Source organism: Trifolium pratense, linkage group LG4 (assembly GCF_020283565.1).
Source record: "Trifolium pratense cultivar HEN17-A07 linkage group LG4, ARS_RC_1.1, whole genome shotgun sequence".
NCBI lineage: Eukaryota > Viridiplantae > Streptophyta > Magnoliopsida > Fabales > Fabaceae > Trifolium > Trifolium pratense.
Window position 1 is genome coordinate 6863156 of NC_060062.1, and position 14347 is coordinate 6877502.

The 14347-nt window shown below is 36.9% G+C and overlaps 1 protein-coding gene and 1 long non-coding RNA gene across 2 annotated transcripts; both read left to right on the forward strand.

The window, feature by feature from the left end:
* Positions 1-1646: 1646 nt before the first annotated feature.
* On the forward strand, positions 1647-2069 carry LOC123924864. Its single transcript, XR_006814862.1, has 3 exons — positions 1647-1728; positions 1806-1891; positions 1970-2069. It is a non-coding gene; the product is annotated as an uncharacterized LOC123924864 (long non-coding RNA).
* A 202-nt stretch (positions 2070-2271) lies between these two features.
* On the forward strand, positions 2272-3707 carry LOC123922029 (uncharacterized protein YALI0A18139g-like). The gene is made up of 2 exons (XM_045974773.1): positions 2272-2547; positions 2628-3707. Exons 1-2 carry the CDS (start codon positions 2272-2274, stop codon positions 3705-3707), a joined length of 1356 nt encoding a protein of 451 aa, XP_045830729.1.
* The last annotated feature ends 10640 nt before the right edge of the window (positions 3708-14347 follow it).

The following is a 14347-nucleotide window of genomic DNA, read 5'->3' on the forward strand; positions in this document are numbered from 1 at the left end:
CTTTGATTACCTTCTTCAGTTCGCATCTTTCAAGATCTCAGATCTACATCTTTTCCTTCGTTTTCCCAAGAACTTTCATGGCGTCTTCATCTAACAAATTTCAAGTTCCTTTCGCTGGAAAATGGAACGACTTCTCTGTTGCTGATGATGGAATGAAGTATGTTCCAGAACCCAAGGGTAGCAAAGAGCACCGAGAAATTTGGGAAAGTCAGGTAATGATTCCCTTTGCCATTGATAAAAATGTTTATGCTTTCGGTGGTCCGATCCCAGACGATATGAACTTGACTAGGGAAGTAGACGAGATATTTCCATGTCTAGAAACTTGCGAGCCTAGAATCTTTGATAGCAAACCCTATAACTTTGAATATATGCTAACAAATTATAAACCCTTTCGATCCCATCCTTATTACGGAAATAGCCTTTACCTTACTTGGCTTGATCGAATGGAACAATCCTTTGGTAAATTCTGGAAAGATTACGGAATCTTTGAGTTAATACAGTTCTCTAGGATAGGACCCAAATACCAACCTGAAATGCTCATTGCTGCGATGCATTTCTTTGAAAAATCTACCAACACCTTTCATTTTAAAAGTGGTATGATGACACCTACCCTGTTCGATGTGTCAGCTATCACAGGGTTAAGACCCACTGGCAAAACTTACAGCCCTGATGATGTTAGTGATAACATCACTTTAAACTACAAAGAAAACGCCTTTTCTGCCTTTATCCTCAAACATTCAGGACCTGAGAATGAAGAAGTCTCAGATGAAGAACATGTGGCCTTTCTCACTCTATGGCTATCCCATTATGTATTTTGCTCTCGATCTCTCCAAATTGCTAGGAAATTTATACCCATGGCTGTGCAAATACATGAAGGATGCCATTTTGCCTTAGGACGCCTTCTGCTGGCAACTCTGTATGAGTCGATTGGGGAAGTTTGTGATAACCTGAAAGGTTTAGTTCCTGCCAAGTCGAAATCGAAGAAAGCCGCGCCAGATGGATGTTTTCAAGCTGCTGGGCCAATGTGGCTATTACAGTTGTGGTTAAATGCCACCTTTGAAAAAGAACTTGGTTTGTTCATTCCCACTGAACATCACGCTTCGATAGCTAAAAGGAAAATCGAAGGTACTCGTTTAATAAGGCTTCAACCTAATCCCCTTGAACAGAACTCTCAACAACTATTCATGAAGTACATGAAAATTTTCTTAGCCATCGACCAATTCAAGCCTGAACACGCTCCATTTGTGAAGAGAACCATTGGTCCCTCCTGGTTCGTCAAAGAGATACCAGTGTTGAATCCTAACGCTGAGGAGGAAATAAATGAAACTTGGACAGCCTACTTAGATCCTACTATTCTGTCTATTCGAATTGGTACCCTATCTTCTGAATATGCATTAATTGGGTATCAACCGAACTTGGTTTCTAGACAGTTTGGCTTTTCACAGCTTCGACCAAAGAGCATGTATATAAGGAAGAAAAACATCGTGCTTGGGACAACTGTGACTTCCACTTTGTATGAAAGGTACATGAAGATTAGTCGTGACAACGTTTATGGCTTCGAGCCATTTGACTTCAACCTTTCTTACTACTGTACACAAGAGTTTGCCAACTGGTGGAGGCGATATTTCGACAGTAAACACCTAGGAGATGCAGTGCTTATCTCGAGGTTGGAGAGTGGGTTTACTCGACCTCAGATAAAGAGAATCGAACAGCAAGTCAAGACTACAGGTAACTTTGTCTATATATGCACTCTTACCAAATATTCTCATATTGTTTCGATTTAACCTTTTGCTTATGTTTCCTAGTTACCAAAAAACAAGCTGCAGATTCTGCTAAAACAGTTAAAGAGAAAACAACATCAAAGTCAGTTGAGTCTGAAGAGCCTTCTAAGGTACATATTGAATCGAAACTTGTTTTCCTTTGAAACATTCTAAGTTAAATCTTTACTTTTCTAACCCACTTCTTCTAGGCACGTAAAAGACCAACCAACGTCCCTTCCACTGAGACTGGCCCATCGAAGAAGCCAAAACCTAACACAATAGTCGTCAGTGACGAAGAAGAGGTATAAGTTTTTTTTTTTTAAATTATTTCCAAAGTTCCTCTCAACTCAAATCCCTTAATTCGAATACTTCTTATTTCGACTTCTATTTGCAGGAAGAAGAAGAAGAACAAAGTTTCCAGAGAAAGAGGGGCCAGTCTTCTGTGATTATTGAAACAAATATCCCAGAAACTACCTCTGATAATCTTTCTACTGAAGAGAAAGAAAGGAAGATGAAAGAAAAGAGAGAGAAGCAGGAAAGGAAAGCGAAGAGGAAAGAGGAAAAGAAGAAAGAAGGAAAGAAAAGTTCAGAGGATCGAACCCGGGATAAAAAACATAGAAAGTCAAAGTCCTCAAGTGATCCTTCTGCAACCAACCTTAAATCTCCTTCGATCTCGAATGAACAACAAGAGCCTATCCCTGACGCTGAAGTTCAAGAAGATGCTGCTATGCCTGATGCTACACTCAAAGAATCGGACAACATGCCCCAGCAAGACAACAATCCAGAGGTACTTGTACTACTTTACTTTTATTTTTTGATTTATAATAAGTAAAGTTATATTCCCTCATATTCGATTCTGTTTTTCAGGACATCCTATCGAACAAGTCTAGTGGTGATACTCTCAAAGATAGTGAGACCACTATTTCTGAAAAAGTCATACCAGAGCCTAGTCAAGATCAATCAGAGCCTCCTATGTCTGCAGAGATTGATAACAAGACTTCTCCTTTCAAGGAATGGAACGAAAATCCAACAGTCGAGGTCGATGCTGATGAATCTTCCTCAGAGGAAGACTTTGATTCTGAAGCCATGAAGGAAGCAGAGGCTGGTGGATCAGAATTGCTACCTGAAACTTCGACATCGAAGCTGTCAGCCAGCCTAGGGCTCGCTGAAGAAGAATTCATTTCCTTGCAAATTCATGATCCTGAAGCTGCTCTAAAACTTCTGATTTCTAAAACCACTACTGATCCTGTGAGTTCGAGTGGACCCAGCAATTCGACTGCTTCAGATTCAGAAATCAACTCTTCTGTTCGACAAGACTCTCTGATTTCGAAGCTATATACGGACTTCATCAATGGAGACATCTTGGCATCAGTTGAGGAACACCCTGCTAATGCTTTCAAGCACAAGTCCTTTTTGAACAAGTTGCACAATCCTCAAACTGACCTCGAAACCTTGAGAAAAGTCATCCAGCTCGAATCGATCTTGGACCAGTTTGCTACCACAGTGCAAAACCTGAAACGCAACTCTCAAAAACTTGTTGGTCAACAAGCTGCTTATGATGCATTATTTGAGAAGGCCATGGCTGCTCAATCAAAAGTTGACCAAATGAAAGCACAAGTTCAGCAACCAGGTCTTGGGATTCAAGAATGTACCAACAATATTTCCAAGTGGGAGGCAGAAATAGATTCTTTTCGAGCTGAGATTGCCAATCGAGAGAAAAAGATTCTCGAAGAGAAAGCAAAGCGCACAAAGATTGAAGAAGCTGTTGCTGCTACCACTCAAGAATCTATCCGCGAAGCTGCGAAGGAAGGTATCTCTCACTTCAGTGCTGCCACTGTGATCAAAGAAGAGATCAAATCTCTCGAAGACGCAATCAAGATCCAGACTGTCGAAGTTGGCCTTATTAAGGACCATTATGCTGATTTCAAATCTAAGTGTTTGTCTTAGATTTTCTTTTGATGTTTTGTTTTTATTTCTCGAACAATTATCTGGTTTTGTTTTATTTGGTTTGTAACCTTGACAATTGCCTTTTATGGCACTTTTACTTCGTTTATGCCATTTCAATTTCGTTTCGAATATTTATTCTGTGCTAATATTAACTTCTAAAAGTGTTGGTTTATATTTTTTCAAATACTTACCATTTATATTCAAGGTTCGCTTTTCTGAAGTTAATTCTTCTATTTCATATGCACCATTCGAAAATACTTGTATTATTTTAAAAGGTCCTTCCCAATTTGGAGACCATTTGCCTAAAACTCTATCTTTTTTGTCCATAGGCAAAATAACTTTCCAAACTAAATTCCCCACGTCAAAGGTTTTTGATTTAACCTTCTTATTATAGGCCTTTGCTACTCTTTCTTTTTGTCTGCTTAAAGTATCAAGCGCTCTTAGCCTTTCTTCGTCTAAATCAACCAATTCATCGAACATCATACTCCAATAATGATCAGTTGGTATCTCCATTTGTCTTTGAATTCTGATAGATTGCACATAAATTTCTACTGGTAACACAGCATCATGACCATACGTTAATCGAAATGGAGTAGAATTTGTTGATTCTTTAGGGGAATTTCTACATGCCCATAAGACTTGATTTAAAGTCTTGTTCCAATTTCTTGGCTTTTGAGCAATATGTTTTCTGATTAATCCAATAATAATTTTATTGGCAGCTTCTACTTGACCATTTGCTTGTGCATAATAAGGTGTCGAAGTCAAAAGTTTAAACCCTGTTTGCCTGGCGAATTCTTGCATCTTTCGACCAGTAAACACTGAACCTTGATCAGTTGTGATGGTTTCAGGGATTCCAAACCTGTAAATAATGTGGTTTTGGATAAAACTTATAACTTCTTCTTGATCAACATTGGGCAAAGGTATAGCTTCGATCCATTTGGTAAAATAATCAACACCAACTATTATGTACTTTTGATTTTTTGATGATGCTGGTTTTATTTCACCAATTAAATCCAATGCCCAACCTCTAAATGGCCAAGGTTTTATTATCGAATGTAATTCACTTGCAGGTACATGTTGGATTCCTGCATGTTTTTGACAGTCTTGACAACCTTTAGCAAAATCTATGCAATCTTTTAACATAGATGGCCAGTACATGCCTTGTCGAACTAAAAGCCATTTCATCTTATGGCCTGATTGGTGAGAACCACAAGCCCCACTATGAACATCAGATATTGCTATGTAGGCCTCATTCTCACTAAGGCATTTCAATAGTACTCCTTCGAGGGTCTTTTTAAACAATTCATTACCAATGATCACATAATTTGATGCCCTGTATTTGATCTTTCGAGGAGCACTCCCGATTGGATTTTCCAAATATTCTACAATTGGTTTTCTCCAATCACCATCTATTAAATTGTCAATGACCAAAATTTGGAGTTCATCATAATTCATTTCTTTATCAGAACTATTTATGTCATTTTGTGACATCTCTGCCCCCTCAAGTTTTGGTATTGACAATTCCAATTGCATTGGCTCATTAGAAATCAATTTTTCTTTGATTTCTATTAATTGTTCTAGCTTTGCTTTGGACACTTTGTATCCTGAAGCAATCTGGGCTAAGTCATTAGCTTCTTGATTTTCTATTCGAGGGACATGTTCAATGTCAATCGAATCGAAACGTTTTAGTAACGCATTTGCTATGACAAAATAACGAATTAAATGCTCTTTGATACATTTGTATTCTTTGGTCAGTTGTTTCAAAACTAGTTCTGAATCACCCTTTATTTTAATGTCTCTTGCCCCCAGGCTTAATAATATTTCTAATCCTGCTATCAAAGCCTCATATTCAGCCTCATTGTTCGAACAAATACCATTAATCCTGTATTTGAACTTAGTAGGAATCTTTTGTGGGGAAATTATCAAAATACCTATCCCAGTACCATGTTGATGTCTAGACCCATCAAAATACAGAGTCCATGGTTCTAGAGCAATGTAATTTTGAGGTGATTCGATTGCTGAATGATCAGCAATGAAGTCAGCCACTATTTGGCCTTTAATTGCTTTCAAAGGTTTGTATGAAAGTGAATATTCAGAAAGAGCTAAAGCCCATCTCCCAATTCGACTATGTAAAATTGGTTTTAGCAACATATGTTTAATAACATCATAATGAGAATAAACATAAACATCAATAGGCTTTATATAATGCTTCAATTTCATACAAGAAAAGTACAAACAGAGACAAAGCTTTTCAATACTACTATATCTAGTTTCAACATCATTAAGGACTCTACTTAGATAATAAATGGCCTTTTCTTCGCCATTTTCGTCCTCTTGGGCTAACATGCTACCTAATGTGATATCAGATGCTGAAATATACAACTTCATACACTTATTTCTAATTGGTGGCATCAGAGTTGGAGGATTAGACAAGTATCTTTTGATTGCATCGAATGCTTCTTGCTGATCCTGCCCCCAAGTAAAAACATCCTCTTTCTTGAGTCGAAGCAATGGTGAAAAAGCTTGAGCTTTACCACTTAGATTCGAAATGAATCTTCTCAGAAAGTTGATCTTTCCTAACAAGGATTGAAGTTGCTTTTTGTTTGTTGGAGGGTTAGTCTCCAAAATCGCTTTTGTCTTGTTTTGGTTTATTTCAATGCCTTTTTTATGCACCACAAAACCAAGGAAATCTCCTGCATGCACACAAAAAGCACATTTCAATGGATTCATTTTCAATCCATATTTTCTCATTCTTTCGAATGACCTTTTTAAACAAACCAAATGATCATTTTGTGATGATGATTTAACAATAATATCATCAATATATACTTGCATAAAAGTATCTATAAAATCATGGAAAATTGAGTTCATTGCTCTTTGGTATGTGGCTCCAGCATTTTTCAATCCAAATGGCATTACGACCCATTCATAGGTACCCAAAGCCCCTGGGCATCGAAAAGCTGTTTTTGCCACATCTTCCTCAGCGATAAAAATTTGGTTATATCCAGAATACCCATCTAACATGCTAAGATATTCAAAACCTGCTGCTGAATCTATTAACATTTCTGCTACAGGCATCGAATATTCATCTTTAGGGGTAGCATTGTTTAAGTCCCTAAAATCTATACATATTCTAAGAGAACCATTTTTCTTAATGACAGGAACTATATTTGCTAACCATTCGACATACCTGGCAGTCCGGATGAACTTGCTTCTCAGCAGCCTTTCAATTTCCTCCTTGATCTTAGATAGGATTTCTGGTGCGAATCTTCTTGGTGATTGTTTAACTGGTTTCTTGTCTGGTCGAATGGGTAATCTATGTTCGACCAAATTTCTGTCTAAACCTGGCATTTCATTGTAATCCCAAGCGAAACAATCTTTGAACTCTTTAAGGAGTTCGACCAGTTTATCACGCAGGTCCTTTGGGATATTGGCACTTATGTACGTTGGCCTTTTGATAGAGCCATCTCCAATATCTATTTCTTCCAAAGGATCTTGGGCCTGCATCTTTTGACTGGAACTGGAAGGATCTTTCTCAAATCCTAATGGTTCTTCATCATAGATGCAGTCCATTTTTTGAGTCATTGGCAATAATTTGCCATTTTCACAGTTGTTGGCTTCGATAGCCATATTTTCTTGCAGCATTGTGGCTTCTAAAGCCATCTTTATCTTGTTTTCGGCCATATAAGCCGAAATCTTGGCCCAAGCATTGGGCTTAGTCATCGTAGTATTCTTCAAGGTCCCACCCAGTTGGGCGGACTTTGCCTTCATCCACATGTGGACCTTCGTCTATCTCCTCTCTCTCCCAAATGAATCCATGGGTTGGATCCAATTTGACAGAATGGTAGACATTATCAGCAGGGGCATAGGCATATCCCTGTTCAGTGCATGGCGATATATTCGCCAATTTCTTATCAAATGAGTGCTTGGTTATGTGGTGTGTTTCAGCCCTAAAATAACTTTGATCAGCTTCGATATTTTCTACCACACCATCATCTCTCCAAATACTCACTCTCTGATGGAGAGTCGAAGGCACTGCTCCAACACCATGTATCCACTCCCTTCCTAGAAGCAGATTATAATTGGCCTTCGATGCTACAACCAAAAACAAAGTTGGCCTAACAGTGCTGCCAACTGCCACATCGACTTGAATTGCCCCTAGCGAGAAACCAGTCTCACCTTCGTAATTCGAAAGAACGATGTTGTGAGGGTGCAAGTCAGTAGAGAATTTACCAATCTTGGTAATCATGAATTCTGGCATCAGGTTTACTGCTGCTCCTCCATCAATCAACACTTTGTTGACCCCCACATTGTTTACTTTGGCCTGAATAAAGAGGGGTTTCAAATGATTCTTCATTCCCTCAGTTGGCCTCTCAAAATTGGCCATCTGTTCCTCTAAGCAGCCATTATTCATTACATAATAACACATTGGCTTGTGTAAAGCCAATTCAGACTCATCGAATTCATCCTCCCCTTCAGTCACTTCTGACCACACGTCATATTCAGCAGGGAGGATCGAAACTACGTTCACCAGCACATCAAACTCGGGATCTGAATCAAGGAGATCCTCATCTTCCATGTTCTCTCCTTCAAACTCATTCTCAACCTTTTGATCATCCTCTGGTTGAGTCAATCTTTCTTTCAGAGGCCTTCTAGCCACTTCGACAACCTGTTTTCCTTTGTTGTCTTCAGTCTTTTGAGTCTCTTGAAGGGAGAGCCTTTGTTGGCGCTGATGCCTACGCCATTGTGTGCGGGTCATGGGATTCTTTCCCTTGTAATTGTTTCTGTAAACATACTTCCTCGAATCAACAGAATGACTCGAACTTCCTTTGTCAACAGAATTTCTGACAAAGTTGGATGCAGGACCATGAACCCATTTGTTCATTGGTGATTTGTTGGATGGCACAAAAGTATTTGGGTTGCCCAACCTTTGATGTATTGGTTTAGCATGCGCCATGTTCTGTTTTTTCATTGGCCTTGAATTTGGCCAATTCTCTTTGTTTCTTCTGAATGGTATAAACTTGTTGAGGCCCTCAGTAGCCTTCTTGTCGAATACAGCACTACACCTTGGGCAAAGCATCACCTCAGACTTGTTATGCTTACACCTTTGTAGAAAATCAATCAGTTCCTCTTCAGCCCCAGGATATACTACTTTCATTTTCTCATAGTACTCATTCTCTGGAATAGAAACTAATTGAGCGCCTCCTGATAAGTCCATGGCATCGATCATCAAGCATTCAACCGGTTCCACATAGGAAGCATCAGATATTTGCAGTGGATCTTCGTCAATTTTCATCTTGTGTCCGGATTTCTCTCCAAACTTCAGCCTTCCATCTTTCAAAGCCTTTTGAACCAGATCCCTGAAAAGAACACATTGTGAGGTTTTATGACCCAAAAAATTATGAAATTTGCAAAAACCTCTTTTCTTTTGCTGTTCGAGGGGAGGCACTTTCAATCCCTTTGGAACAACAATTTGGCCATCAGCAACCAACAAATCAAATATTTCATCACATTTAGTTATATCAAACGAATAAGTTTTAGCGACAAATTTATCATTCTTGGGTTCGACAGGATTTTTTCCATTCGAAGGTTTTAGTAATTTGCAGACATAGGGAGGGCCAGGTTTTAATTCGGCCACATTAATTTCATTATCCTCTATGTCTCCATAGTTTATCACATATTCCTCATCATCATCATCTAAAGTTTCAACATAAGCAATCTTTTCCCTTTTTTGAAACTTCGATGATCTTGCCTTTTCAGCCTTAAGGCGTTCGACCTGTCTTACCCTATCTGCTAATTGTGCCATGTCTCTTAGATGTTGTGTATCTAATTTCTTTCGAATTGAATAATCTAGGCCTCCAGCAGCCATTTCGACTAACTCATGTTCAGGCACTTGGGTAAAGCATCTGGCCTTAAGTAGCCTAAATCGATTCAAATAGTCATCTATGGACTCTGGTGTCTTTCTCCTGACACTGGCCAATTCCTTCAAACTAATCTTAGATTGGCCCATATAAAACTGTTCATGGAAAGCCCTTTCCAATTGAGTCCAATGCTGAATCGAACGGGGGGGGAGAGTTGTGAACCAAGTGAAAGCATTTTTTGTTAGGGAATTTGGGAAATATTTCAACCTTAAATTTTCGTTATCTGCCAAATTTCCTGCTTCGGCAAAAAATCTTGCCACATGTTCCACTGTTGACTCGGTTGTGTCCCCGGCAAACTTTGTGAATTTGGGGATCTTCCATCCCCTTGGCAATTCAGTTTGTAACACGTATTCAGATAATGGGGAAATAAAGTTAGGCCTATGTAGGCCAACATTGAAACCATTTTGAGTTAAAATAGTTTCGACTAAATTTGCCAAGTTATCTTGTTGCGCAAAATTATTTCTTTGCACATTTCGAACCACTTCGTCAGCATTCTGATTTCGATTAACCAAAATTACTTCAGGCTCTGGCACATGGTGCACCACTGGAGCCGGTGGTTCCTCTTGTACCACTTGTGGTATTTGATCGTTTGGAACTTCATTGTTCACACGAAACCCTTGGTGCTGAACCTGTGTTTGGTTTCGAATGGGCTGCAGGTTTTGGTTAGGCATTGTAGGAGTGCCAAAGAAATCTGCAATCCGCCCCATCTGATGGGCTAGCAACTGATAATTATTATTTGTATTGTTGATTAAAGGGTTCAAAATAGTCCCCAATTGTGAAGTCAGAGTATTAACCATTTCATGATTACTCTCGTCCATTTGTTGTCGAAAAGACATCATAGTTACATTGGTTAAATTTTGTAAGGCAATATCTCTAGTCCTATTTCCCACAACAGAGGCTGCTGGGGAAGGCATGGTACTCCTGTCAGGATTTGGGTTAGAATTATGTAAGCCTGCCATCAGAGAATCTGGCATTCCTAATCCTGATTGGTTCAACAGAAACGATCGAATGGGGCTCCTTACATCTTCAGCACCAGGCTGACTGCCCCCTATACCATGTGATACTAACGAAGATATCGACCCAGATACAGTCGAACTCGTTGAGGGCATTGTTACCCCTATATTCCCAAAACTGACTGCAGGAACGCTCGAAGCAGATGTTCCAGAGCCTTGGGCCATGACAGTAGCGTTACTAATTGACGCTTGTGTTGGCTGTCCTTCAGGATTTGGGACATTGTTGTTATTGTTTTGATTATTATTTGGTGGTCTAACCATTTTTGATCTAGATTTGACACTAGTTAAATTTGGTAAAGATTTACCACTTCTCAAATGCATACAAAATCAAAACACAAACTATAAACACTAACTGTCTTAATACTTGTAAAAGGATTTTTAGAAAATAAACTTCTTTTAAACAACGTAAATTGCACAAAACAACCCGTCCCACTGGGCGTGCCAATTTGTTTACACTGATTTTTGGTAAACAACCGCTAGTTTAAATTAATTACTTGAGAGATCAACTAGTAAATCTCGGGACAATTGTTCATGCATTTTGTTAAAGGAAACTTGGAAGTTTATTTTGGAAGACATCCTTATTTTATAAAAGAACAATATGTTTGATTTCTGAAACATATGTTAAATGCAATTAAAGCAAGTTCACTCGAACGAGGGAACTAATAAAAAGCAGAATTTGTAAATGCTTTAAGAAAATAAAAACTTATGAAACATAAATTTGCATTTGGAATGTAAAAGTTACAAAGAAAATGTAAAGGTTCACCGATTCATACATCTTTCTCGAATAACTCGTTTCTCGCCTTAACATGGATACTTTGAGTGTTTGAGATTTTGTGTAAATGAATTGTGACCCCTACTTCGACTACATATACTTCTATTTATAGAAAATTAAGCAACGTTTATCCTAACGTTAAACTACTAAACTTCAGCCACGCGTCCTTTGCATTTGAAATGAACCAAGGCCTGTAAACCGTTGTAACCGTCGAAGTCGAATCACCCTTAAATGATAAAAATTGCTCTAAGTCCACAATTCTTGATTACTTCGATTCATTGGCTTCCATCGAAAGATTCTTTCAGTTTCGAGCTATGAAGCTTTTCCATTAAGATTCTCTTGTTCTTGAAGACATTAAAGACTAAGGCTACCTAAAGCCATCTCAACAGGTTTTTTATAGCAATAAATGTCTTTGGAACTGGAGATTATAACATATTTTACCTTGAGCTAAAATATGGGATAACAGGAGTACCACAGTTCGATCCCCACAACTGCGATCGGGAGGGGGCTGGAACCACTTGATGCCAGAACTGACTCCTGAACCAAATTCAACTGGTAGTGAAAAACATTTTATATGCTGGAATGCAGGTTAAAAGTTTCCCACAGTTACCAAAGTTGCAAATATTATTTAAGGTTGGTTATGGTTAAAACGGTAGCTAAAATACACTTTTTAACAACCTTTACAACAATTAGTCACGGTTTAGCCGTGGCTAAATTTTTAAGCCACACTAAAGATTTAGGTGGCGAATATTATTAGGCATGAATGAAAAATAAACAGACAAAAACCTGGAATAGTTATTTTTTTTTTTAATTGCAAAAACAACGCTCTTAAAAACTACATCAATAAATTTATGAGACATAATATTATTATATATTAAAAAAATATATAGTTTTATATAACCTTAAAATGTTGGAATGTAGGTTCAAATTTTAGGTTCTTTATTTTTCTAAAATTTAGTAGGTGTAACCTCTTAAAAATGAAAATTTAGAAATAAAATAAAACAGTTCAGATTACCATCCCTTCCGGCATAACTATAATGAAAAATTCATTTTTTTAAAATTATTGAATAACCGATATATATCAGTTATTCAATAAATTTAAAAATTGAAATTTTATTCATAATTATAATGAGAGATTTTAACATAGTTGGTGACATATATATATTTATAATGAGAATGACAATGTTCTGTCAGAAACGCGTACATATGTTTTTAGATGTTTGATTTGATCCTAATCGAATGGCATATGCTCATATAATAATTACTAGAACATTTACATTACATATAGCTGGAAATGAGGTGAAAGAATATCTCACAAGGTGGGAACAGCTTCTTCTTCTACGCGTCATGAAATATATTTGAAGACACGTTTAAATATTTTTATAATTCTACATCACTAGGTGGAGACATGAAATCACAAGTAAAATAAACAATTTAGTTATAGTGTTTTATTAAATAAAAACTTATAAAATAGAAATTCAATTTGAACCTCATTAATTATGTCCAATGTTGCATTTCGCTATCTTTGTGTCTGTCTACATCACTAGGCGGAGACATGGAATCACAAGAAAAATAGAACAACGTATAATTGATTTTGAGCAATAATTTCATTAAACAATTTTGTAGAACTAATTAAAACAATATCAGAGTTAATCCCTAGTTCATACACTCCTATATATAATATATAGCATGCTGATAATTTGAGTTAAATAATAAGTTTATCTTTTTTTATTAAGAAGTCCCGCCTTGAATGTAAGTTAACCTATTTTCACCTTACAAAATAGTTTTTTTAAGGTAGAGTTGAGTTCGACTCTCAATTTGAATATGGTATCAAAGTCTAGATCCGTTGGGCTACTTGCTATCGGGACACACACCATTTATATTCACGCATCAAGACAATAGTGCTGTGATGGAGTGTGTTAAGATGTCTCACATTGGACGTGAGTTGACATGGACATGTATTTATAAGTAGGAGACAATCATCATCTTACAAACCGATTTTATAGGGTTGAGTTGGACCAAACTTTTAATTTTAATATTTCGAATTTTGATTTTAATCTCACCTTAAATTGTTTTCTGTTTTGTCTTTTATTCCTAATATTGACAAAATTTTGACATGTTTTTGATATTTTTTTGAACATCATATTAGCTTATGTACATATTTTTAAAATAAATAATGATAGACATAATATATACACATCTTTAACAAAAGAGTAATTATTTGACATTAAAATGAATATAAATTGATCATTGGAGATTAAAAATAAAACAAAAAGATCTTATAAAAAAAAAGTTGTGAAAATAAAAAAAAACATCTTATTTTTATTTTTAAGAACTAAAATCAATGTGCTAGGCAAGCAAAGCTCTCTTTTGGTGTTAAATATTAATATATTCCATTTTTGCTTGTTAAAAAAAACTAAAATCAAAATTCTCTATATTTTTAAAAACTAACTTATCAAATTTTTTGAATGGCAAATATATATATATACTCCATCCGTCCCAAAATATAAGGGAAAATTAATCAAAGAAAGTTGATGTATTTGGTTAAAAATTTGGACTAAATACATCAATTTTGTTTGACCAATATCCCCTTATATTTTGGGACGGAGGGAGTATATATATATATATATATATATATAAATAAATAAAGTAGAAGTCACCAATACAAGGGGAGATCACAAACAAAGAGGAGTACCGGGAGTACTCCCAAAAGAAGAAAAAACATAAAGAGGAGACAAAGACCAAAACCAAAAAAACACACAGATGATACTGACAGACACCAGTCTGCCCAAACCTAGCAACCAAAACAGAACAAGAAGAGAAAAGAAAAAGGACAAAAGAAGAAGAAAAATGATGAACCCAGCCACCAAACAGAGTCATCTGAAGCCAACACCCAGACCCCACAAATCTTTATCGGCTCCAACACATGACTGG